The sequence below is a fragment of the Anser brachyrhynchus genome, assembly GCF_964034855.1.
Source record: "Anser brachyrhynchus genome assembly, chromosome: 1".
Classification (NCBI taxonomy): domain Eukaryota; kingdom Metazoa; phylum Chordata; class Aves; order Anseriformes; family Anatidae; genus Anser; species Anser brachyrhynchus.
In genome coordinates this window covers 125,150,582-125,176,920 of record NC_137694.1, presented here as the reverse complement: position 1 = coordinate 125,176,920, position 26,339 = coordinate 125,150,582, and the positions used below count along the sequence as shown (strand labels likewise).

The window sequence follows — 26,339 nt, the reverse complement described above, 5'->3', positions numbered from 1 at the left end:
GTTTGATTCTATTTCAGAAAGCATAGATGTAAGCAAAATCCCCAGATTAGTTTTGCTACCAAGAAAAGCTTCTTCCTTTGTGTGAAAATCCTCATGGAAAAAATAAAAGATGTGGGCAATTGCTGATAGGCTTTAAAGTATATTTTAATATATATTTTGCCCTTTTTTTTTTTTTTGTGCACAAGATAAATCATTTTATATATTTAATGTTTGATATATTTAGGATTTAGTACTACTACAGAGGTGCTTCAGATAGTGATGAGTTATTTTCCTAAAGGAAAATGAAAGTTATGAGTTTTCATCAAAACAGAAGTTTGAAAGTATTTAAACTTTTTTTAGGAAGCAGGTGGTGTTCAGTATACTTGTTACAAGTCTGGAAAGAGAGATGATGGAGGAGGTGAAACAGATTATACAAAGTCCTTGAAACAGTGACATAGGTCACCATATGTGATTTGCAATAACAGACTTTTAATTCAGAAAGGTGTCAATTCCATTTATTATTATTCTTTTTTTTTTCCTCTGTAAATTCTCTAAATGAATTCTCTTTCTTCTCTTTTTCTTATTTGTACAGTTAAGATACATTGTCTTTCCAAATATGCGTACTGTGCCTTGGTATTAAACACGGCTCTATATTATATTTCACCTGTATGTGTAGTCAACAAAAGAGAAAACATTCTTTTTCAGTATATGTCTAGATCACAGAACTTTTCGCTAACAGCTTGTTGTGACTTCTTTAAATTTGGCATATCATTTGGTTTTCTGTTCATAAATCAAAAGGGAAAAATCCCAAGCAATTAAACTATCTTCTAATAAGCTTATTGTTTCCTGCAGAGTTTGCAAAACCTATTACAAGTAAACATGTAGCAGAGATGCTTCATCGCTTTGATGCCATCTTATCATTATCTCTCTTCCCCTCTCCTCCCTCCCCCAAATATACTTTGCGCATCAAGTGAGTTTGGTTGGTTTCTTTTGGTTAATTCATTAAATGAACTATGTGAACAACACAACTTTATGCATTGTCACTTTCTGCATGTTTTTCAAAGAGGAGACAGTTTAGTTGCCATTTGCATTCCACTTCCTTCTTGAGGCATATGATGCTTAAAGCTAATTATCTTCATAATCATCATCTTTAAGATTTCTCTCAATTTCTATACTATTTCCCTTCCTCTCTCCCCAAATGCAGTTTGACAAGTTGCTGGCAGCAAATGTTAAAGTGACTAATTATGTTACATCCTCTACATCTGTAATGTGTTGCAATGCAGACCAGAAAACTGGTTTCTGGCAGAGAACCCTGGCTTCAGGAACCAGGGCACTAATACACAGTGGCAGGATGGAGGTTGAATGCTGGTGCTTGATTGATGTGATGTGAACTACACTGAAAGCAGCTTCCCTAGCCTTTCAGCTGAAGGCAAAGGCTCTATGTAAGTAGCCTCTAGCAAAATGCAAGTGAATTAATCAGGAGACAGTGGGAAGAAACTTGAAGATCAATGTAATTTTGAAAGGGTCATTAAAAAAAATTCTTAGCAATTCACATGGCTTTGAGAAATTATCATTATCATAGCATTACTGTTTCATAAAATTGGCGTACTTTATTCAGCAATAAGCCTATAAGTAACGGTATAAATGGATTGAGTACAAAAGTAAAAACAAGTTTAAAAGTTGAATGTATCATTTGTTTCAAGATAATGTATTTTAAATTCTCACTATTCAAATATTCAGAAGCACTTGAAACTAGTTCTAAAGTTTAATTACTAAATCATGGTTGTTAAAAATACACTTCAGTTGGTAGAGATTGTTCAATGACAGGACTATTTCTGGCAAGTGTAAGACATCAAATTGTAACCTTTTACCAAACAAGCGCTTCTCATAACTGTAATTGCCCTTGGGCTAGTGAATGTTACTATTACATTCATTTTCAAAATAATCATGCATGTACTTGAAAATATGTTGTATATCTCTGATGCCCAACTTAAAGTAGTTCTGTATGATTATAGCTAATTAAATCAGATTGCAAAACTGTACTTAATTATGTTAATTGTTTGAGCAAAGAGATCCAGCAACCTGTAGGTAAAGTCCACATGGTATTTCCCACAGTTTCACTATGAGCTCAAGCTAGGATTTTATTTTTTTTCAAAGTTATGTGCCCATTGTTTTTCAGTTTTAGGAAATTTGTATCTCTTGGTGATTCTTTTTCACTTCAAATTTCAGCTAAGCATTGTTTCCCCTTGTTTTGTAGTTCTTTTCCAAAATACCCAAGTCAATGATGCCTAGTGTGCATGCGCGTGCGCACACACACACTAACCAATCAAAAAAAAAAAAAAAAACCAGCAAAAAAAGGCTAAGGTCAGACAAACCACTGGGGTGGTTTTAAAACTTTTCTCTTCCTCCACACCTCCCCATATAGCATTATAGCACTATAGATAAGAAAGTTTTGAGTGTGCATTGATATTTCCTAACTTTTTATTTCCCTTTTCATTTTGTTCTGGGACCTTGGACTTCCATTCTTAGTGAAATAACAAGCTTACTTAAGAGCAAATCCATGGCGAAGAGGTAACTTGCGCAGCTGACCTGTTACCTGCAGATAATACAGAGAAAAACCAGACCACATTACTGGGTTTGCATCAGTTAAAATATTGTGAGAATGGTCTCAGGCTGGACCAACTGGTCCAGAGGCAGAGCTTGCTCCTGGTAAAGTGGCAGTGAAGTTGTAGGCACTCGTATTTCAGTAACCTCTAGGTCTGCCTAAGGAAGAATATGAGGGGCTGTAGGTCTTGCAAACTGATCCACTTTAAAAATCTGTAGAAATGATTTATGCTGAGGAGTTCAATATAGACTGCTGTGAATATTTAAAGGGTTGGATGTAAACAAATATACAGATGGATACAGACAAAAGTGCTGAGCAGAAGAAAAAGAAAAAAGAATAAATGTAAGTGGTTACCTTATGTCAGAGTACTTTAATACTTCTGTAAGCAAGTATTTTTCAGCAGATAGGATGAGGGGGATTTTGCACATTTTAATTATCACTTTTCAAAGAACAACTGTTCTTTCTGCTAATAGACTTTTTTTTTTTCCATCTCAGTCTATTTAATTTCCTTGAATTTTTTACTTTCATTAAAGATCAGTAAATGTCTATTAATTGCCCAACTTTTAGCCAAGCCAATATTACAAAAATGTCGTGTTGTTGTTAACCCCATCTGACATTCTTTATTTAAGAATTTATCTTTTTGTTATTTATCTTACCAATTACCACAACCTGTCTTTTTCCATTTGCATATTTCCAAAACATAAACAGCAGAAGATGCACATTATAGATAATTAAATATATAGACAGGGTGTGGAAAGGATAAGTTAAAACATATCTGCAGACCTGTGAAGAAAACAATTTGTAGAGAACAGTACAAAAGTAGAAATGCCTACAAATGAGGTAAATCCGTTATAGTAAATGCATCTTAACGTGCATTTGCAATAACGAAAATGCTAACATGCATGCAAATGATTTCAGAATATCTGACTGTTCTTAATTTCAAATTATTTTTTTCTCACATAATTTGTGAAATTATGGAATTCTCTTGTAAGAAGTTATTCTTGAGATTAAAAACATATTTTAGGTTTTCCTAAGTCCACTGACAATGCTCAGCTATTCTATCAGTCACAAGCAGCTTTTAGTATGTCAGTATTTTGTTGAAAGATGTCAACACTTGGAGGAGAAATTAGCCATTATTTTCTTTACAAAAAGTTTAACAGTCAAAAAAGTGTTTTACAAAAGCTCCAGATGTCCTTTCCAGCCTCAAACATTCTGTGATTCTGTGATTCTATGATTCTGAGATTTCACAGACTACATTCTTAGAAATTCTCTTTGAAATAGCCACATGTTCCTGAGGCATTCTGATTAATATATGGATAAGGCAAAAAGTATATGCAAAAGTTATATATTTTTCAGCAACATTTTCTGTTCTAAAAGACTTACGTGAGCCTGCTTTTAATATCTCTACAAAATTTGTTTGTGAAACGTGTTTTTGGAAAACTACACGATGGCTTTCTAGCACAATTTACTATACAATCATAAATTTGTTTGCTTTTTCTTGCACTACATTTTTTGTGTGTATATGTTTGGTTTGGAGTATGTATTAAAGCTAATTCACCCCATTTTTCACCTTTTCCTTGAAAAAAGGCTGATGGGAGGCAGAAAAGAGGTACATACATCAAGGGACATACATTCACTGTGATGCCTTTTGCCTTCACATCGCTTCTTAGCGTGATGTATTTTCCAGAAAGAAATGACCATGGCATGGCTCCAGGCTTCTTCCACACCACATTTTTTTTTCCATTTTCTTGCTTACTGATTTCTGATAGCTTGAATCCACTAGTACTTGAAAGCTAGTTGTTTTCCCAGAACTCAAGCAAGGAATGATATATCTGGTTTCATACTGCATGTATGTTTCTTTGCTCGTTTTTCTGTTTCTGTCATAAATGAAATATATTCCTTTCAAATTTGTCAGAAGAAAGTAGTCTGGCTGAACAATACTTAATTTGTAGCATATTGATGAATGTTTTTATATGTTTATGAAGAATAAATATGTATTTGTGGAATTAGTTTTGGAACCCACAAGTATTTGGTAAATTTGGTTCTATCAAAATAACTATCAAAGTAATGATAGGGGAGAATCAAAACTGCTGCAAGAATTTGAAGATTTGCATTTATACATGAAGCAGCCATTTCAGTAGAATGTGTGATGTTGTCATAGTTTCCTCCACTCTTCCTTACACAAAGTGAATTTGGGAGGGATTTGCTTCTCTTTCTCACTCTCTTTCTCTCTATCAGTGAGTATGCTTGAAAATTATGCATATTCCTAAGTACAGAAAGTACTTTCAAATTTCCTTTATTCTGGAGTGTTTTGTGGTTTTTTGTTTGTTTGTTTGTTTTTTACTTTCTTTTGAGCCTTCGTTTTGCTGGCTTCTACATTTGCAGTTTGTGATTATTCCACTCAAAGATTAATCAAAGTTAGTGCATTACAGCCTATTAAGCTTGTCACCACTCTAGCTGAGGCACCCATTCTTTGTTATACTACCTCCTATTGTGAGTTCCACAGTGATCAGCTCTAAACACTATAAAGAGGCTTGGAGTTTATTAGACTAACAGGGAAGCTGAGCAGAGAGGTAGGAAGCAGAGGAACACCATAAACATGTTACTTCCAAAAAGTGATAGTTTTAATAATTATCTTTTTCTTTTTTAGTGTATTTAAAAAAATCCATTACTTACTTTTGGCACTGATCATCAGGAACACTTTCAGCATTACTTCCCAGGGTTATATGTTATGAACCAGTCATGAGAAGGACCTGTGACAGCTTTTGAAATTTGACTATCACTTATAATAGTAAACAATCATACCAGTTTGAGCTGGATGGTAGTACAATGCAATATAGAAGAAAGCTTCTCTATGTGCCACCAAGTGTTCTAAGTAAACTAAATTTCTGATACAGGAAATTTCTGGATCTTCTGTGGGAGAAGTTACATGGAAGAAAACGTCAAATATTGTGACTAAGGATAACTGAGATATAGCCAATTCTGAAAGAAAATGTTGGATTATTCTTTATGCTTTTGACGCATATTATGACTGTATATGATAGTGCCCAGTTTTCCTCAGTGCTCAAATGTTGTGTTCTCTATGAATATAAAACATTCATAAAATCATGCTTGCTGTAATATATATGTATTTTTATTTAAAGTGTAGGAAAAGTGTAAACAATATACATTTTTTTTTGACTTCATTCTTTCTTGGTTTATCTGATTTTGTTTCAGAATGTAATACAGAAGCAGAAGATAGAGTCTATTGTTTGTTTGTCTCAGAAAATCTTCTTCCCTGAACACAGGCTTGCTGACCTGTCTGGGAAGGTGTTGAGTCCTTATGTTTACTCCCTAAATTTTAATAGTAACATAGAGCCTATTTGATTGCTGAGTATTTAAGATTATTGAATGGAGATGCTGGTCTTTATTGTCCAGTGTTCCTATGCAGTGCACTGCATAACAAAGATGTGACTAATACTGCAGGATAATAACTTTTATTTGTTTTCTTTCTCTGTCTAAAGGAGACTGATAATGTAATAGCTGCTTTCCACAGCTGTTTGTGGACTGAAAATTTCCTCCTTGTTATCAAAACTGAACACAGAAGCCATGGGACTGAAATATTTCTAAGGAAATATCTTCCAATTAGAATAAGAATAAGGATTTTCTCATGATAAAAAACTTTTCTTATTCCCTTTATAATTTAATTTGACATCTGTGAAAGCTGCAATATATCTCATTCAATCTTTTTCTTTCTCTATTTCCTAATAGAAACATTTCAATTTTCATCATGTTGCTGCATTTCTAAATTTTTAAGTTCAAATTATTTTGCTTTTGTTATTTCCTGGCTAAAGTGGCAACTATTTATTTTTTTTCATGTCTGCAACGTAGCAAGTTAGGCACTTTGAACATGCAAAGTCAGCCATATAGACCAGAAGTAAAGAGTATTTGTAAGCAAAATGAATTATTACACACTCTAAATTGTAGATTTCTTTTCCACTGGGAAAGTCTAATTTCCTGTAAAATTGTGGTTTTTAGCACTTTTCAAGCAAGTCACTTTCTTTCTAGAAATTTAGATAACCTGTTCGTAGCTTTACACTTCCTCTGGCCTAAGATATTTAATTATGAAGAGGAATCGACCAATGTATTTGTTGTAAATTTGCAATGGTAGAGATTCTGCAAATAAATAGTATTTCTTGCAAAAGAAACATATATAGACTAATATGCTGATCTAGTAAGCATTAATTTACTTACTTCATACAGTAAGCTTTTTCCAACCTTCTGTTTCCCAAGAAACATACAGGAAGGGTTCTTTAAAGGAAATTTTAACCAAAGAGAGAGAAGTGTGTTTCCCAATTACAGAATCTGAAAAAGAAACAATCTAATGTGATCTTCACTGTTTGCCACCAATGTTGTTTTTAATAACGTTTGTAATTAAAAAGGACTTTTTTCATCATTTTAAAAATTATTTTATGTAACAGAAGTATTATTTCCAGTAAGATGTTCTGGTTTTGGAGCTTACTCTAAACACATTTTAGTAAATAAGTATATATACATTTCTTCTTACAAGTAGGATTTGGGGCTGTTGTTTCCATTGTTGTTGTTTGTTTGTTTGTTTGTTTGTTTTCACCAAGCATTAAATGATTGTTGTGTAGCCATCGGCTCTGGTAACATTTCTGCAGACCAAACACTTATGATGTCTAATTTCTGTTTGCTGCCAAGTAACTCCATGATATGTGCTAATATAACATTTACCATACTGGGTTTGTGTAGTAACCTTTGTTCAAAGTTTGGTATATCACCCAGGTAGTTACTGCCAGATATTGTTCTCAGGCATGTTCTCCATGTTCTTTTTATACGGACTGTGTAACTTTTTTTAAGTAAGAACTTTAATTGCCAGGCTTTTAAATATCAGCTTTTTTTGGAAGGATGGAAATGGTCAGGGTGCATAAGGTCCTATTCCCTTTATAAGGCCTCCTCAGAGACTGAGAAATCTTATTCTGAAATGTCAGTATTATCAGCAGAAAGATTTAATTATGGAAAAAGTATAGAGTATCTAGAATTTGTATTCAAAGGTCATGGGCTACAGTATTTCCAAGAACTATCTGCCCGAACTCTCTCTCTCTTATTCTCTCTTTCTCTCTCTCCCTCTGTCAGAGAAAGTAGTAAAAGCACTTCAGGAAGAGATTCGCACATATTACTATTCATTTTGTAAAACCAGTGTCCTACAATAAGTATGGATTAAAGAAAATACACTCCAGTTAATTTAGGTTTGGCATCTAAATCTGAGACAGATTATTATACAAAATAACTAATCATAAATGGAAAGTAATGTTAAATTTGAAGGTAAAAATATAAAGATTGTGTAAAAATCAAGAAAAAGAAAAATTAATGAATAATAAAACTCCAAATTCAACTGAGAAGGGAGAAAGTCAGGCTGAACAAGATATTGTAGGTATCCCAGATTAATTGGACATTGTAATGATTATTAATGTGAGATTTTCTGAGAGTCATCCAGAAAGCACAGAACAGTATTTTTTAAGAAAATAAGTGTTTGGGTTAGTTACAGAGAATATAATGGTATGATACTTTTTAATTTTTCTTTCCCCTATACTTCAATTTAGAGAAAAATGAAAAGAGAATAGAGCAAAGGGAATGATGTGAGAAGGGGATCAATGATGATATGCAGAGAAAATTTATTAATGTGTGTGGCAGGATGCTTGCTTGACATGAGATCATAGAATCATATAATCATTAAGGTTGGAAAAGACCTAAAAGATCATCTGGTCCAACCATCTACCATTTACTACAATGTCACCCACTAAACCATGTCACTAAGCACCATGGCCAACCTTTCCTTAAATCCCTCCAGGAGCAGTGACTCCACCACCTCCCTGGACAACCCATTCCAATACCTGACTGCTCCTTCTGAGAAGAAATGTCTCCTAATTTCCGTCATGAACCTCCCCTGGTGCAACTTGAGCTCATTCCCTCTAGTCCTATCACTAGTTATCTGCAAGAAAAGGCCGACCCCCACCTCCCCACAACTTCCTTTCAGGTAGTTGTAGAGAGCAATAAGGTCTCCCCGAGCCTTCTCTTCTCCAGACTAAACAACCCCAGTTCCCTCAGCCGCTCCTTAAAGGACTTGTGTTCCAGGCCCTTCACCAGCTTTGTAGCTTTTTTCATTTGTTCATGCAAACCCCATGATTTATATAACTCTCTGTTTTGCTTCCTTAATACATAATCTATTCAGGTAGCCCCGATGTTAAGAATACTGCATATGTTTCTGCTTGTTTCACAAGCCTTATACAAGATTTGTACAGCTTCACAGCCTAAACAATGGCATCTAAACACACAGATGTAGGAGCAAAAAATACTCTCATTGGTTCAAAATACCCCAAAGTATTTACAGTAAGGGTCATATAGACCCCTCAGAAAATCATGAATATGGGCTGCCAGACTTAAAAAGTGATAGAAGACAAGCTCCAAAAGCTTTTAATTTGTCTTGGAATAAAAGAAGCGCAGTTTAACTAAGGTCAGCTGGATTTATTTCATCCTATTCTCACATGGTTGAAAAGACCAAGACATGCCCTAGCCCCAGAGAAAAAGGGGGGGATGGAGGGGTTAGAGAAATCTCTGTGTAGATAAAACTGTAGAACAATATAAATTCAAACCAGGAGCACGGTAATTGAATACTAAGGCATGTTAATTGCAGTGGTGTTCTTTGTCCTCAACTTATTTTGCCTGCCAGTTGCCATTACAAGTGCAGAAAGAATAGTTAGAGGCTGAACAATATGCCACATCCCATTGACATGGTTAATAAGAGTGCCCTGTAGCATGTGATAAGCAACAGGTGTGGAGCTCCTCCACAAGGAATGTAAATATAGTTATGCAAAATAATCCACTTAAGGCACTCTGTCATGAGCATGAGCCTAAAGGCCTCATGTGAGTCAGTAATATAAACATGACAAAACAAAATTCCTGCTGAGTGAAATGCTGCTGAGCTCCACAAATAAGCTTAAACTTCAGAGAATCTCCTGGTTAAAGTGCTCCTAGATATATGGCTTTATTCTTCTGTTAGGAGCATATATTTTAATTAAACACACAGATAATATATCAAATGTTCATTTAAGGCAACAACAACAACAACTACCATGTTCAACATTTCTCATTTTTTAGAGATGATCTGATATCTCTTAGGTGGAAGGGGAGGAACAAACTGAAGAGACCATGCAGACAGACCACTCTTCAGCATGACATCCTTTTCATAGAGCTACATAGAAAGTCTCATTTCAGTCATCTTGGTTTAGGAATTACTGTTGTACAGAAAAAATGTTGCAATGCTTAGCAACTGTATGGAAGATAGAAAATAATTTATTTTGGACATTTTTTTACCCTTCAATATTTTTATTTGATTTATTATTTTTTTTGTATTTTGTGTATCTTCTTTGTTTTTGCAGGGTGGGGCGGGAGGGTTGTCCATATAAGAACATTCTCTTAGGATCAAAGCCTTGTTTTCTTCCTTCCTCTCTGCTTTGTTAGATCAAAATATGAATTTTAAATCTTCCACACAAAGAAACTGATACTGTCAAGATATTAGGCTGATATTTCAGTCAGTGGTTTTAACTACATACGCTGTTTGGTTCTTTTGTATTTCAAGACTGCATCAGTATCTGTGATGAGAGCATTTTGATTATGAGAACCTTTTCCTCGGAGATAGTTGGAAAATGCCACTGTGTGTTGAAGAAAATTACCAGATAAAAAGAGCAATATATACATCTTCTACAGTCATAGGGGTAGTGTAAATGTCACATCATATTCAATTAGAGATGAGTATTTAAAAAAAAACCAACATCTGGATGCATCTGTTCTCCTCCAGTATTCAACCTGATGTTGATCACAGGGGACTCACAAGATTAAAATATTATAAAGAGCTTCCTGGCAAACCTTTAAGCTTCATGCCATCTCATAAGTTTTCATTTTTTCAATGCTTCTGCCTTTCCCAACTTACCTCATTAAAACTTTTTTTTCCCATAACAATAGCATCTTTATTTGCATAACAATGTCATATTAACAAATATTAAATATTTATTATTTATTAACTTTATTAATTACCACCTTATATGCTACTACAGTTTCTTACAGAAAGTGCTGGGCTTCCTGTGTAATTAAATAAATTTTCTGTACTGAATTACATAGTACTGTACATTCATTACTTAAGGGGAAAAAAAAAAAAAGGTAAAAAATATTACCTAATTTTGGAAAAAAAAAAAAAAACAGTAGAAAGGATTAGGTATGAGAAATAAAGACAATTTTCATTAGTATACCCACATCAATAGGGTTGCTTGGTGGTTTTATAGTATGTGATAAAGAGAAGACAATGAGAAAGGCATAAACTGAAAGAAGAGGCAGAATTTTTGTCTCTAAATGCAAGATTTATGGAACATTTCAGCAGATAAAATCTGATCTTCAACCAGTCATTGTGATAACTAAGTCACATTTAGGAGTCCATTTGTGATCACATGCTTCATGCATATATCTTTATTATCCTTGTATGGATCTACCCTCAGTTTGAACTGCTTGATTCAGGGTATAACGAGGCTTGTCCACGCAGTGAGGCAGAATTCACAGTGGGACTGCTGTGAAATTAATTCATGGTATATGTGATTTTAAATGATATCTGTGTGAATGAAAACTAATCTGTTTTTAACTAAGAAATTATATTTACATTTATTAGAAGCCTCAAACATGTATAAATAATTTCCCTTTAATAACAGATCTGGCCATATATTTATTTTTGAAAAGGTATTAATGTCTCTAGTGGTATATATGAATAGGTAGGTCTATATATATATTAAAAGAATGAAACAAACAAACACACTTGCATTATTTAAGTTTTGCTATGCTCACAATTACTCAAGAGATTCAGAGATCTCAATACTGGACAGTGACTTCCACCTGGACAGTGACTGTGTATACTATTGTTTCAAGACTGCAGGTTCAGGCTGAAAATATTCATGTTTATTATATATATATTTATATATATATATATTTATCGCAGTCTACCAGATGATCTTGGAGGTCTTTTCCAACCGTAATGATTCTATGATTCTATATGCTGCTGCTACAGGGGGAGTCTTGTTCCCAGAGTTGTGGCCTCTGGCCTGTGCCAAAATAACAGAACGAAGCGCGGAGCAGAAAAGTAAATTGTAATGAGGCAAGCAAAGACGTGGCATATCTTTCTGAACTGTTGGATGAATTCAGACAAATAATGTGGACTTCAAGAAAATAACTCTATCTTTTTGGTTTCCTTTAATTTCAGAGTAGGAATATATATATATATATATATTTGCATAGTAATACATCATTTTTTCCCTATTTAATCCTGTACTATATTTGTAATATATTCTAGGGACATTCTAGTCATTTTCTCTAAAAACAAACTGAGTTCATAAACAGAAGAGGTTTAATCACTTTGCATTACTTCACGTCTGAAAATGATCAGAAGTTTTTTTTTTTTTCAGAAAATAAGTTTTACTTCAATGAAATAGCTGAACAAAAGTGTTTTAAAATACAGAAAACTCAAAATGACCAAGTAAGTTCCAAGCATTCTTGGGAACTTATTTTCTTGCAGGAATTGCCCTGGCTTTCCAGCCAAGAAATTGCCTTTCTGAGTTGTAGACAACTCCACACAGTCCTGTCTGCCCCGAAGAAATGAAGACTGTTATCATCAGAATTTCCTAAGAAGAATCAGAACACTTTGTAAAGCAGACTTAAAGATAGATCTTTGGCTTGCTTAGTTATATATTTATTCAGGCTTGTATGCTTTGAAGCAACTTAATTTTTTGGTGTCCATATTAGTGACATTCTTATGTACATTCCAGGGGATTCCTTTTCTTCATTAGCTATAAGAATTTCTAAAAAGTGCCTAGTCTCTTCAAATAACCAAAATTTGAATAGAGCAAATGTATCATGTGACCATAGACAGCTAAAGTTAAAGATGTAGCTTAGAAAGAGAAGTGTGGAAGGAGGCAGACGATCTAAAAATATTATCTTCTGGCTAGTTTCCAGCTGTGTGCCTGATTGCAGTGGCTCTCAGTTTCATCACCACAAGACAAATTTTCAGTGCCTTTTAGAAGTACATCCATTCTGATAGACATAGAATGTGAATTTCGGTACTTTCTCTTTGTGCGCGATCAATATATCTGCAGCTGAACAATACCTCTAAAGTTAAATATTAGTTTTAATACAGTTTCAGAATTGGTTACTTCACATATGATTTTATTTGTTTTTGTTTGTTTGTTTTAGTTTGGTTTGTTTTTAATGAAAAGAAAGTTTGACACACATTTGTTTGCAAACCATTCAGCCGTGATTGCTCAGAAATCAAAGAAGGGTTGTAAACTTTATTTATGATCCAACATTTCTTTTTCTTTGTGAGAAGCTAACCAAACATCCCTGCCCTCCTTTTTTTTTTTGTTTGTTTTTTGTTTTTTGAGAGAGGAACCCACCAGTTTTTGTTAACTTTACCTAGAATAAGTTTCTTGACTCTTAAGTGGGGAAAAAAAAAAGAGAGAGAGAGAAAAAGAAAGGAAGGGAAAGAGGATGAGGTAGAGGAAGAAGGAAGTAGGTGTGAGAGGGGAAGGGAAAGGAAAAGGGAAAAGATGGGAGGGGAAGAGAGATAATGTGAATCCATGCATCTGTAGATGATAATGTCCAGGAATTGAATTTCTTTCTAAGGAATTTGACAATGCCTTGTGTAAGAACAAGCATAGGAATATGAACACTGTTCTTCCTGTATGACAATCACGTAGATTGTAGTGGGAAGAGGATCATCTCTTTTTTTTTTTTTTTTGAAAACATTCAAAAGAATTTTGTTTCTTTGCAGGCCATACAGAACAGGAATTGCTTTGAAATCATGAATGTTTTTGTAGGATATAGATATTACTGCCTTCCTACAACTATTCATTAAAAATAAAAGGACTACTTAACTTGCTAAGAGGCCAACTACTGTTGTGAGTTTAATATATATATTTTTTTCATTTTTTGTCATTTAGTAAAAAATTAGGAAGAAAGGAATAAATTCTGGTTTTGTTGTTCAGTTTACCAGATATCCATACCTGAATATATCCTTCTGAAAAATGTGTTCATGTTGAATAGCCTGTGGATTGACTCAGTTAAGAATACACATCCCATGGTCCGAAGGATATGAAACAGCATATAGGAGACAATAGGTCTACTTCAGGGTTTCTAAACTAGACAAGGATTGCACAAGCTCTGTGTTGCCAATAAATGTTGCTATCTGCAGACAGTGTAAACCTGAAAGGGAGAGGGGTGGCTGGAAAACTTCTCACCTCTGCATTGGTCTACATGGATTAATTGCCAGGAAAGCATGCTTATATTTGTAGTCTAATAAATAAATAAAAGCCAGGTGGTTAAAGCCTCTCTGGTAAGGAGGATGATGGCTGAAAACTAAATGGCAACTTCCTTGTACTCTCCCTGAGTTGCCTGCTCCTTCTTCCACTGGACATGAACTCTTTTTCTCCCGAATACACAGCAAAAGTTCCCTGTTCAGCCATGCCGTTTTTCTTCCCCGCTGGCTCATCTTATGGCACGCGGGGACAGCCTGCTGCAGTGCCTTTAAAGGACTGTGTCTTAAAAGACTTCCTTCTTGAGGAGAATCTAGCCTTTCTGGACCCCTCTGCTCTTCAGGACTGACTCCCAAGGGACCCTCCCTACCACTGTCCTGAATAATTCAAAGCTGCCCTCCAGAAGTCCAAGGTAGCGGTTTTACTGACCACCCCCTCCTGACCTCACCAAGAATATGTATTTATATATAAACATATATATATATATACATGGACAGGAAAAGTGGTAATTAATGGGGATGCACTGAAGTGTGTGGGACCCAAGCACGATGTAGATGGTATGTCATAATGGGTGGATATTGTCCTGGTTTTGGCTGGAATAGAGTTAATTTTCCTCTTAGTAGCTGGTATGGTGCTGTGTTTTGGATTTAAGATGAGAATAATGCTGATAACACATGGACATTTTAGTTGTTGCAGAGCTCTGCTTACACTAAGTCAAGCACTTTTCAGCTTCTCATGCTGCCCTGCCAGTGAGGCTGGGGGTGCAGACCCAGGAGAGACCCAGGACAGCTGACCCAAACTGGCCAAAGGGATATTCCATACCATATAACATCATACTGAACAATTATATAATAACTTCATATTTTTCTTCAAGTATGACTCATCTACATGCTACTAGTATGGGATAACTTGTGCCTATTCATTTAGAAATATGAAGCTCTTAGAGGCCTGAAGTACAAGACCACAAAAGTAATGTCTGTCTTTGCTTAAACAGGAAAAAATACTGTTTTCTAATCTACTCATTTGTTGTATTTAGATGAACTCAACCAGTTAATATATCTTTACTTACAATGAGAAAACTTTGTTTGCTTGAAGAGTCTCAAAACAGATTTAGAACAACAGTGACTCAGAAAACATTATCTGATGAATGGTAATTGAATTGAGAATGACGGAACTGCATAACTACATTTAAATTCATAGTGGATGATTTTTTTAAAAATGGCAATCTGCTGATAAATTAAGGGCCTTTGTGGAGAAGTTAAGAATCGGGAATGACTAATTTTGCAGTTTAAGAAAACATATATCTCACCAATTTGAATACTTTTCCCTTCCACCCACTTTAGCCCCCAAGGAAAAGAAAAGAAAAAAAAAATAGAAAAAGCTAAAATGCATTCAAATCAGTGTAAAGAAAAGTAACAACCCAGGGATATTGCCTAAAAGTCTTTCACAGCTGCTGTCTCTCTGTAAAGTCTGTAATGCAGAATGATTTCCTCTAGGAAGTAGAAGCTGTTGCTGGAAAAATGAACTGAAAGAAGGTCTCTGGACCAAATCCAGCTCTTTACCCTTCCTTGAAGAGATTTTGATTCAGCACTAGCACTGATGGGTGAACATCTAAAACATCAGTTGGGTGGGTTTATGCTCTGGTCAGATAAGGGAAAACCTCTGTAAAGCCAAAAGAAAATGTTGATAATGGATCCATTCTGTACTTGTTGCTCTATTAGTATTAATACTGTAGATATTAAAGGGCATTGATAATTTAGTCAAAGAGTAAAGCAAATGTAGCAAATAAAAAGCAACTAAAACTCTCCCTCAGTTCAACTGACAGGAGATGAGCATGTTTAGTAGATTAAACCCACACACGTGGATGTGTGTGTGTGTCAGTAAGAAAGGAAGCAGTTATTTGACAAGTTTGAGGGAGAAAATATTATACAGTTATACCAGAATGTCAAAGGTACTTTAAATCTCTGACAGCCCATAATCTATGTTAAAGACTGAAATATGAATTAATATTGGAAAGCTAAATATCAAAATATTCCAGGGGGCAAAAATTTGGAGATTTCCCATGAACACAGTAATCATTTTAAAGGAAAGAAAAAAAAAAAAAAAAGAAAAAGAAAAAGAAAAGAAAAAGTTCTTTTAATACTTTTAATATATCATGCACTTGTCCGTCAGAGATCAGTAAAGAGCAGACTTCCTAACAGGAGTTAGTATTACAAAAGTAGTAATAATCAATGTCACTTATATGAATTAAGTATACAGATGATGAACCCAGTAGAATGGTTTGAACATGCCTCACCATGTTCCTATTAGCACCTTCAGAATGTTTTTGACCATGACAAAACTCTTATTCCATAATTTGCATAATTCTACAATAAGTAGTTAGAAGTAGATGAAAAGTGGGGAAGGAAGAAATTTTATTAGAAGCCTTGACATTATTTTATTGCATCCATTCCCTGGATTGTGAAAATGAACATCTTTTATGTTCAGTCCACCTTCAGAATCTTCAGACAGTAAAGTATTTTTAAATAAAATTATCATTAGATGTTCAAAATTGTTTTACAGCAGCTTAGTTTTTGTTATTTGTCTGTTAGTGACTATATTTGGCAGAAATGTATTTAAATATTATAACAAGCAACAAAGTACTGGATAACATTTAGGCAAACACAAAACTGCAAGATGCTACTACAGGGTTTTTGTGAGAGTCTAGAGAGATGTCACACATGGAGACACAAATGTCTTCATTGCTTCAATATGTGAAAGATTCTAATTTTTGATACTATGTTTACTCTGTAAGTAAAAAACATTTATGGCTACTGAAGGCATGAACATTACTTAAACAACAACAAAAAGAAACCAAAGCATTTCTGAATATATATATATATAAATAAATCTTATTCTACATAATAATTATCAGAAAACTATATATGTAAATTTCTTTCTTTTCTAGCACCACTAACAGATAAACCACCAAAGCTTTTACACCCCTTGGAGAGTAAGCTAACAATTCAGGAGACCCAGTTAGGTAAGTAGCAAACGCATTTTTTTTAATTGAAATTGTGTGAAGATATTTGATGTGTTAATGTATAATGGTGTGATAGAGTGATGACATTAATACTTTCACTGAAAAGTCATTAAATATACTATACTGACATGCAGAGATGTATCATACACCATCTAGTAGGGTGTTGCTCGCAAATAGTTGGTAGGAATTAGTACTGAATACCAAGACCTTGAATACTTACTACTGATGTTGGTTTTTGCCATTGCTGAAAGGCTATAGTTATACACGTACCTCAGCTTCTCTTTCTAAAGTTTCCCTTTTCTGTATATTTAAATATATCCATGATGTATTTCAGATTTGGTAGGATTTTGTGGTTTGAATTCTGCTTGCAAGACTTCTTTGCTTTGGCAATTACTTTTGGAATTGCAAATATATTCTCTAATTATAAATGCTCTGCTGGTCTAAAACCATTCAGCAAACAGTGAGAAGTTAACATAATGGAATTTGATTATTTTGAATGTACAGATACTTATGTTTATGAATGGAGAGTAATTCATGCATGAAGCAACCATTTTTTCCACCTTGGTGGTGGGTATATATTGTCACTTTGGTCTCCTAGTGCCATACAAGTAATTAAGGTTCCAGAGCTAAGCAAATGAGTGACTACAGCTTGAAGGATATAACAGTCCATCTCATTTGTGGACTGACACTGAGGGCAACTTGTAAGAAACAAGCACTTTTCAGTAGGTTATGCTGGAATTATGACTAGGTGTCAGAACAGTAACTTGGTGGTGGAACTTCCAGAACGTTAGCTACAGAAACAAAGGGAAACAAGTCTGTTGATTGTCTACATCCCAGAAAGAAAGAAAACAAAACTCAAGACATTCTGCAGTGCAACATCAGGAAAAAACAGGTTTGCAAATGAGTTCTGACAGACACTGACAGAGCATTTTATGGTGCTTGCCAGTCTAGCTAGTAGTGGCCATAGTATAACTCATCTTTCTTTTGATATTCATCAAATAATTCAAGCTAATCAGGTGATATTCTGAGGTGCCGGTATACCCGTCTTCTGAAAAAAATTATACAGACAATGGGAGATATGTTTCCTAATACAGCTAAATTCTGTTGTTTCTGAAGGCATCATTTCTGATACAGCAACTCAGAAAACTTCTCCTGTTCGACAGTCCTAGATGATTTTACTTTTCATTCACCTACAAGCTTAGGAAGCAGAAAGAAAGTGACTCTGCACACATTTTTTTTTTTTTTTACTTTTTTTTTTCTTCTCCTAACTATTGTTGCTTACAGAGGTATTTTTTTAATGAAAAAAAAAAAAGTCAGATCTTTTGGGGGCTTTGCCAATGTCTTGCCAATATACTGCATTGATGAGACTAATCCAATAACAGTGTAATTATTAATGGCTGGCTAGAGGCTTTTTATCTATGATTTTTTGAAAAAATCATACCTTTGATTTCTGTTGGTTCTAGGAAATAGAATGAATGATATGAGAAATTCTGGGTTATGGAAGACACTTTTCAGACAACTAAATAGCTTTTGGTGAATGTGGAAAGGTTAACTTGAAAATATCACTTTCAGACAGATTAGCAAGACTGATCATAAACAAACATGAAAATATAATACTTAACCTTATAGCAAGACACTGCAATAATATATTAATTTGTTGTTTCAAAGTCTGTGAAAAAGTAAGTGAGTACTGGAGGAAGTAAAAAAAAAAGGATAGCTCCCTGACATGAAAATTATTCCACTCTTAGACTTAATGCCTTGATCCTGGTTGATAATGTTTGAAAGGGCTGTGTTTCATTTTCATTTTGGAAAGCTATCATTAACTTTTGTGGGCCAGTTCATAATCTGAAAATAAATAAATAAATAATAAAATAAATAAATACTTCAACATCAGAATAATGTCCAGGTTCACTTAGCCAAATGTTAGACAATTACCTACACCAGTATCCTCCCACCCGTCTGAGGGTAATCACACCTTGCAGACTGACCTAGACACTGCCAGAAAACATTACTCCTCCAGAAAGTGTTTGGGCTGGTTTGTTTGAGCTCTCTATTTGGAAAACAAACATATTGGTGGAAAGAGTGGCACAGAAACGGGCCACTCTATAGGAGGCAATTGCTTAAGGTAGTCTTGGATTTCATACATCAGGTCACCAGTTGGTTAGGTGCAGAGCTGGTGCAGTCAGTACTCTCTCTCCCCACATTTCTGTGCTTCTTACTTCGCAGTTGTCCACCTTGAATAGAAATGAAGGGAAGGTCCAAGTGTCAGGGCATGCCCATGGGGGATGCATACATAACATACAGGAATGCCTGTCTTCTGTGGATACACATGATGTACTGAAACATCAACACTGATGGCTCACCTCAAAATCTTACTGTGCTGGCAGGCCAAAGAATGGTGCTAACAGACTTTTGAGAAAATTCTCAGTAAGCTTAGTTTGTTTGCTTTTGGAGAAGCCTCTGAAGTTCAGTTCTTAAACCAAGATATCTTCAGGAAGTGTCAAAATCATGGTGGGAAGACCCCAGGCCTATCTGATCTGCTTGTCTCCAGTACTGCTGGGTGACAGACATCTGACATTTATTGCTGAGATGTATCAGTCTCTTCTATAAATCAGTAATTAAAATTCATGTAATGGGACCACAGAGCTGTTGCATTATTGTGTTGTATGGCTTCCATGAGACAGCATCAGACCAAAAGGTGACCGCACAAGAAGGAAGGAGTCTCTCTCTAAGAAGTATTTGATAGAGTGTTATGGAGCTTGGCTTGCTAAGACAAAAGGAAACAAACCAAAGCTGGAGAATCTGTACTACTCAATCCTACGAACCTAAAGGCTCCCATGGTCTAAAGCAATTCATTCATGGAAAAACTGTACCGCTATTCATCTGATATTTGGGAGAGTATTAAACATGGCTACAGTGCAATGAGCAACCTTAGAGAGTTACAGGAATCTTGAGACCTCATTTGAAATGTCTTTTTATCACACTGAATAATAATCAGAAAATCCCTGAGTAGGGATAGAAATTGAAGGAGAAATTCATTTCTCAAAGGCTTTTCTTGAAACACAGCATGAGGCAACCAAAGCATGAGGAAGAGAAATTCTTGATGAGGAAAGAAAGTTTTACTCCCAACTTCTCCTGGTCTGCATTTAATGTTTTTTGTTTGCAACTCCACTTCCAATTTTGTAATCAATAACTTACTCCTGTTGCAAGGGTAAAAATTCTGTTTTCTTTTTAAGCTTTTCTCCTGACAAAGGATTCCTAGATAGCTGTGGTGATTTCAATATAAACTGCTTCTCTGGAAACAATGCCTCTAGATAAAATATTATGTCAAATATAAGCTTCAAAAGTATGAAGCCTGCAAGAAGTTTAGAGCTGTACGGAGGTGTGTTTTCTGCTCAGCTCTGAGCTATTCTGTGGGCTGGCAGCAGCATGAGCTGGAGAACAAGGAAAAGCAGGTAATGAAGGGGAGGAAAGGGGATGTAGGGCACAGGTAATGAGGAACAACATGCAGATGCACAGAACTGCATCCTGTGATTTTTTTCCTCTTACATTCGATACACTACCAAAATCTGCAAACAAAGCCCTACAGATATTAAAAAAAAAAAACAAAACAAAAAAAACTAATATATGAAAATTCTAAACATCAAATAACTGTATCTTTTAAAAATTCTAGATTCATGTAGATGTTATATATTTGATAGAAATATATCGATGATATACATATTTGTATAAAAATTCTCTTCTGTTTTTCTGTATTGGGAAATTTTGAGGCTTTTCAGTTTCACCTGGCTTTTCAGTCAACATTGTTTTTCCCACCAGCACTGTAAAACATTAATTCTTCCTAAAGAAACAGGAATCATTATAATTTTAGTCTGACTGTAGAAAATCTGATTCTATTATCAAGTTGGTCCGTTTTTATGAACTAAAAGAAGAAAGGTGTGTTTCCACAACAGACCATAATGGATCAGAATTAAAGAAACAAACAAACCAAACCAAACCAAAATCTCAAGAATGATCTTAAACACTTCTTAAACTAGTTATCCTATGTTGTCCCATTTCCTGATTATACACAAGCCTGTAATTTGAAATGCCAAAATTCACCTAGAAAAATAAAGCAATTGTTGAATTTTTTTCAGTTAGGTTTTATGTTAGAGTTAAAAAAAAAAAAAGAGAGAGAGAGATTCCCAGCATTACATGTCATCCCTGGAGGTCTTTAAAAGACGTTTGGATTTAGAGCTTAGTGATATGGTCTAGTGGAGGACTTGTTAGTGTTAGGTCAGAGGTTGGACTCGGTGATCTTGGAGGTCTCTTCCAACCTAGATGATTCTGTGATTCGGTGATTCTGTGGACCTAAAAGATAAATCTGGACAGTCATCTAAATACTTTCTCTGTGATCTGAATGAAATGAGTTTTATCAAATTTCATCCAACACAAATTTACCCTTGTAACCAAATATGAAATGAATGTAGTTTTTTTATTTGTTTCAGGCCATCATTTCCATAAAATTAAACACTACTGTCTAGGGGCTTGCTTCTTTCTCCACCTCCTGAACATTTGTTCACGAAAAAATGTCACTAAAACTGCTTTGACTTTGTTGCTTTTATTGGTGGTGGGTTTTTGTTGTTGTTTTTGTTGTTGTTGGTGGTGGTAGTTTTTTGTTTGGTTTTGTTTGGTTTTGTTTTCCCTAAAATAAAAATAAGAATATAAGGAAGTTCTGGAAGGAGATAAGCATACTTCAGGTAGAGGAGAATACTACTTCATTTATACTACCGTGTTTTCATAAAAATCTTCCACACAAATTGGCTTTGTTAATAATAAAAGAACTCCTTAGCTATCCTAATCAGTAACTGTATAAATAAATTAACTAAAGTGATATGAAATAACTAGCAATACGTGTCTCCTTTCTGCATGATAATTAAAATGTAAGAATATTTAATATTTTTTTTTATCTGTACACAGTTATTCTAACTGTTATACTGACTCTGTAACAGGAATAGAATCTTTTTCATAATGATATAGGGAGTTTCTCTAATTACACCAGTGTTCTTTACTCTACGGTAATCTGGTTTTAAAGAAGAAAGCCGCAGTCCCTTCCAAGTGCTTCCACATAGCAGCAAAATCCATTAATTGGAACATGCCAATGTGAAGGAGGTTCCTGCACAGTCACTGGCCCAGCACAAAGTGAAAGGAAATGGTGTCACCTCCATTGCACATCCCATTCATCCCATTGCATGGGATTGTCCCATCCCATGCACAGAAAGGAGCCAGAGTGTGATTTGCATATCAGCACAGCTGCTGAGACTTTACACTGTGAGAAAGATCTTGGTAGCCTTGTGCTCAGGTTCCTTCATTGCCACACAAGTACTTTTACATCAAGAGAGGCTGACATCTCCTTCATCCCATTCCTCTCTAAAATACCCACCTGTGTGAATTTTGCTGAAATACAGGAAGAAATGAGCTTAGGAATGGAGTTCCTAATGTTGGTAGGAAATGTCCAGCAATTTTTCAGATGCAGATGATATATGTTATATGCAGATGATATATGACATCTGATAAATATTGTTACTGTTTGGTGAAGAGTAAAATTACTCTTTACCAACGAGTAGACATTACTCTTTACCCACTTCTTTGTTATTCTCATCCTATCATGACTGCAGAGACCCTTTTTCATATGGTGTTTATAGGAATAGAAAAGGTGAATGGTCCCTAGCTTTAGGAGACTCAAAAGACTTGTTGCCTTTGTTGCCTTTTCTTAAGCGTCAGCTTCACAAAAGCAGAGAATCAGAGAATTGTTTAAGTTTTAAAAAACCTTCAGGATCATCAAGTCCAACCATTCACCTAAGACTACAAGACCACTGCTAAACCATGTCCCTAAGCAACACATCCACATTACTTTCAGGGATGGCAACTCCACCACCTCCCAGTTCCCCTGTTCCAATGCTCAGCCACCCTTTCCATGAATAAATTCTCCCTGATGTCCAATCTAAACCTCCTCTAGCTCAAACTGAGGCCATTGCCTTGCGTACTTTTCACTCAAGAAAAGAGACCAACACACTCCTTGCTCCAATCTCCTTTCACATAGTTCTTCTCAGGCAGTTCTTTCAGGTAGTACTTCTCTTCTCCCAGTCTAGTTCCAGTTCTGAATCTTAAAACTTGAACAACCTCATGCCTTGAATAACTATGTAATAAAATAGAGGAACTGTTATTTAGTCCCTCAGTAAACCTACTGTAGCAAAAGAGAGGTCATTTTTGTCTTTAATTTTCTCTCAATATTTTTTTTTGGCCAAAAGAAAGACATGCCTGTACAGTCACCATCAATGTGAAGAAAATGAAGACAGACCATATTTGTCCCTCCAATTCCATGTTGATACTTCTGCTTAAACCTTAAAATCTAAGATCCTAGAATAGCATATGATTTAAATTCTATTGTTTATTTTCAGTCAGCTTTTCCTTTATCAGAACAGAATAGGTTCTCTTAGCCAATGAGATATAGATTTAAGTCAGACTCTAGTACTGAGATAATAGAGGACAAGTTAGAGAAAATTTATCACTTGCTTTGGCAATGCCAGACTGAATGTGATTTAATCTTGGAAGGCAGAGAAGACGTTTTGTTTTCACAAGATAAATGAAAAAAAAAATGTAGAAATTGCAATTGTAGTAGTCACAGAGCAGTTGGAATGAAGACTTGCAAAAGTCTTGACTAAAAGAGAAAAAAACAATCTAGAGAAGAAAAAATAATAATAAATGAGATTACAATCCCTAAGATCTGAATATTTAATATAATAATAATAATAATAATAATAATAATAATAATAATAATAAATGAAATTTTATTAGGTACATTGTAGTCTCTGCTATAGAATTGCATTAATCCAATTATTCTGCAGCTGAGGGTGTCCTCATAGGGCCAAGCATAGTTTCTTAAAAAAGAGACAGAAAGTGATTCAAAGTATTCAACTGTACTAATTCACTGAGGATGTTTAGAGTTACAAATCAGTGATGACTTCAGCTAATTCTCCTACTCTTTGTTGATTTAATCAGGAAGATTAAAAGATCATAAATAAGATAATTAGAAATATCATATTTATGTATTTAAAATGTTTATTTTCTCTCATTCTTCATGTGTGTGTACATCTGAGTCTAAACATATATACGTGTGTATATCCAATCTCTCCCTACATATCTAACTTATATATACATACACTCATATAGATAAAACTCAACAAAATATTTGTTCAAATTTTATCTCATTTTATTAATGCGTTGTCTGGGAAAAGTTTATCTGAATTTATGAGGGAATAATCAGACTTCTTTTTTCATGTTAGGTTATAATCCACTGAAAAATGTCTGCTCTGGAGTGTACTCTATGCAATACTTATCTGAGGTAGTTTCAGTGGTAAACTTCCAAATCTGATTTGATGCAATCAAAAGGGTCTCTTCCGTCTCTCTACAGCTATGTCCATTCTTTATGTGCAGATGTGGGAGACAGCAGGATATAACTTAACAAAACCAAGATTATCATAAATACAGAATACCATATACCATGAAATACAATCTAGAAATAGGCATACACTGTACATGATTGGCACCCTTTGAAAATTATAGTTCTAAAAAGACTATAATTGCATAAATTTCAAACATCAGGAGTCACATTTTTCTGTGATTATTTTCACCAGATTTTTGGCTTGTAAGCTCTGCTTTCTGTTTGTAACTTACATATAGATACTTAATCTTATCTGTTGTTGAAACACAAGTGTTTCCTTGCATACAAAAAAAAACAAAATGTAACTTAATGTCACTAAGCAAAAATATGCAAATGTTGAGTAGTAAATATCAAAATCAAAATTTTATGCTTTGTCCTAAGCACTTATGATTGATAACTTTTTTTTTTGTAATTAATTAATATGCTACTCCAGAATATTCTGATCTCTTGTGAGCAACAATGATCTTCAGATTTAAAGCTGATCTCATTAAGGATTTCCGTGAACCATTGGTGGATCTATGAATGCTAGACCAGTTTTGTTTGTTTGTTTGTTTGTTTGCTTTATTGTTGTTATTATTATTATTATTATTATTATTATTATTTTCTCACAGGAATTAGTCTGTTTTCCAGTTCCAGTCTTTCCAGCATTATTGGTGATCAGTATATGTTCATGCAGTCCAAATTAGGATTGGTTTTACAAGAAGCTGCACTGAATATTTATTTATTTTACATCTTATATGTACTGTGTTGTAGAATGTATTAAGATTTAGTTCTGTACACAGGTGTGTTTCTGAAAAATCTATCTAAATTTGCATAATTTCTTGATAGCAATTATTATCTGGGATTTGACATGGCAGTAAACAATGGAGACTTATTTGAAGGAACACTGAGGAGCTCAGGGGCTTAAATGCTTGTGATAAATTCTTACATTTGCGAACATATCCCTCAAAGAATACTCTAGGCACATAACAGTTTTTTCCACATTCTGTCCTGTTTTTACATGTTATTGTTTTGCTTAAGGTAGAATTCTGACAATAGATTAATTAATTATTATTTCTTCTTCCCACACAATAAAATAAAATATGGTCTGAAACAGAACATTTATTCAGTCCTTAGTTTTCACACTTAGTTTTCATGCTTAGTTTTCTGAACATATATTAAAAAAAAAAAAAAAAGTCTAAAATAAAGCAGGGTTGAACACTTGTTTCACTGAACTCAGAAGTAGCTCTTGAGAACTATGGAGCTAGAAAGTTAAAAGAGAAAGCATCCAAGTTCAGTGAAAACCAAATTTAAATTTATACCTCTGAATCTAGTTATTATGAGGCCTTTGTGGGGTATCTACCTTGGACAACAGCAAATGTCACCTTTTAAAGTATTAGTCATTTAAACTGCTTGAAGTATCATTTAAATAGAAATGTTCTATACTACAATATCCTGGTCTCATTCCAATAACTATTTTATAATAACTGCAAATATTTGTAAGAAAATAAATATTACAAGAATGCTATACTTATCAAGAAATAAAAAAGATCAAGTTACTATTCATATTTATTACAGAAATTAATGAAGCACATATTTCATTTAACCCACATTAAGGGTATTAAGAAAAAAATATATGTAGCCAATATTACAAAATTACCTCTTTTATGCTAATGTAATGGATACATTTGAGATGTAAGGCTAGAGAGTTTCATATATTGTTTCCTTCACAACTTTTCTAGGCAATTCATTTGAAGCAATAAATGCTTGTATTTCAGAATAATTCATTCAGGGTCTGATTTTTCATGGGATTTCTAAAAGCATACATGGTGTGTTTCTGTTCATTATAAATCATAGGATAACTAGCTTCTTTGCATGGGCTTTTAGGGGTTGACAGGAAAAATATCTACAGGTTTATTATAGCTT

General features: G+C 34.4%; 1 protein-coding gene across 3 annotated transcripts in view; it reads left to right on the top strand.

Annotated features, from left to right (window-relative positions):
- Window positions 1–26,339, top strand: part of IL1RAPL1 (interleukin 1 receptor accessory protein like 1) — a 774,514-nt gene that overhangs the window by 583,214 nt on the left and 164,961 nt on the right. For all 3 annotated transcript variants that reach the window (XM_080576262.1, XM_080576263.1, XM_080576261.1), the window contains one exon: window positions 16,877–16,951. In XM_080576262.1, coding sequence (XP_080432388.1) covers window positions 16,877–16,951 — 75 coding nt within the window. The remainder of the gene's footprint in view (window positions 1–16,876; window positions 16,952–26,339) is intronic.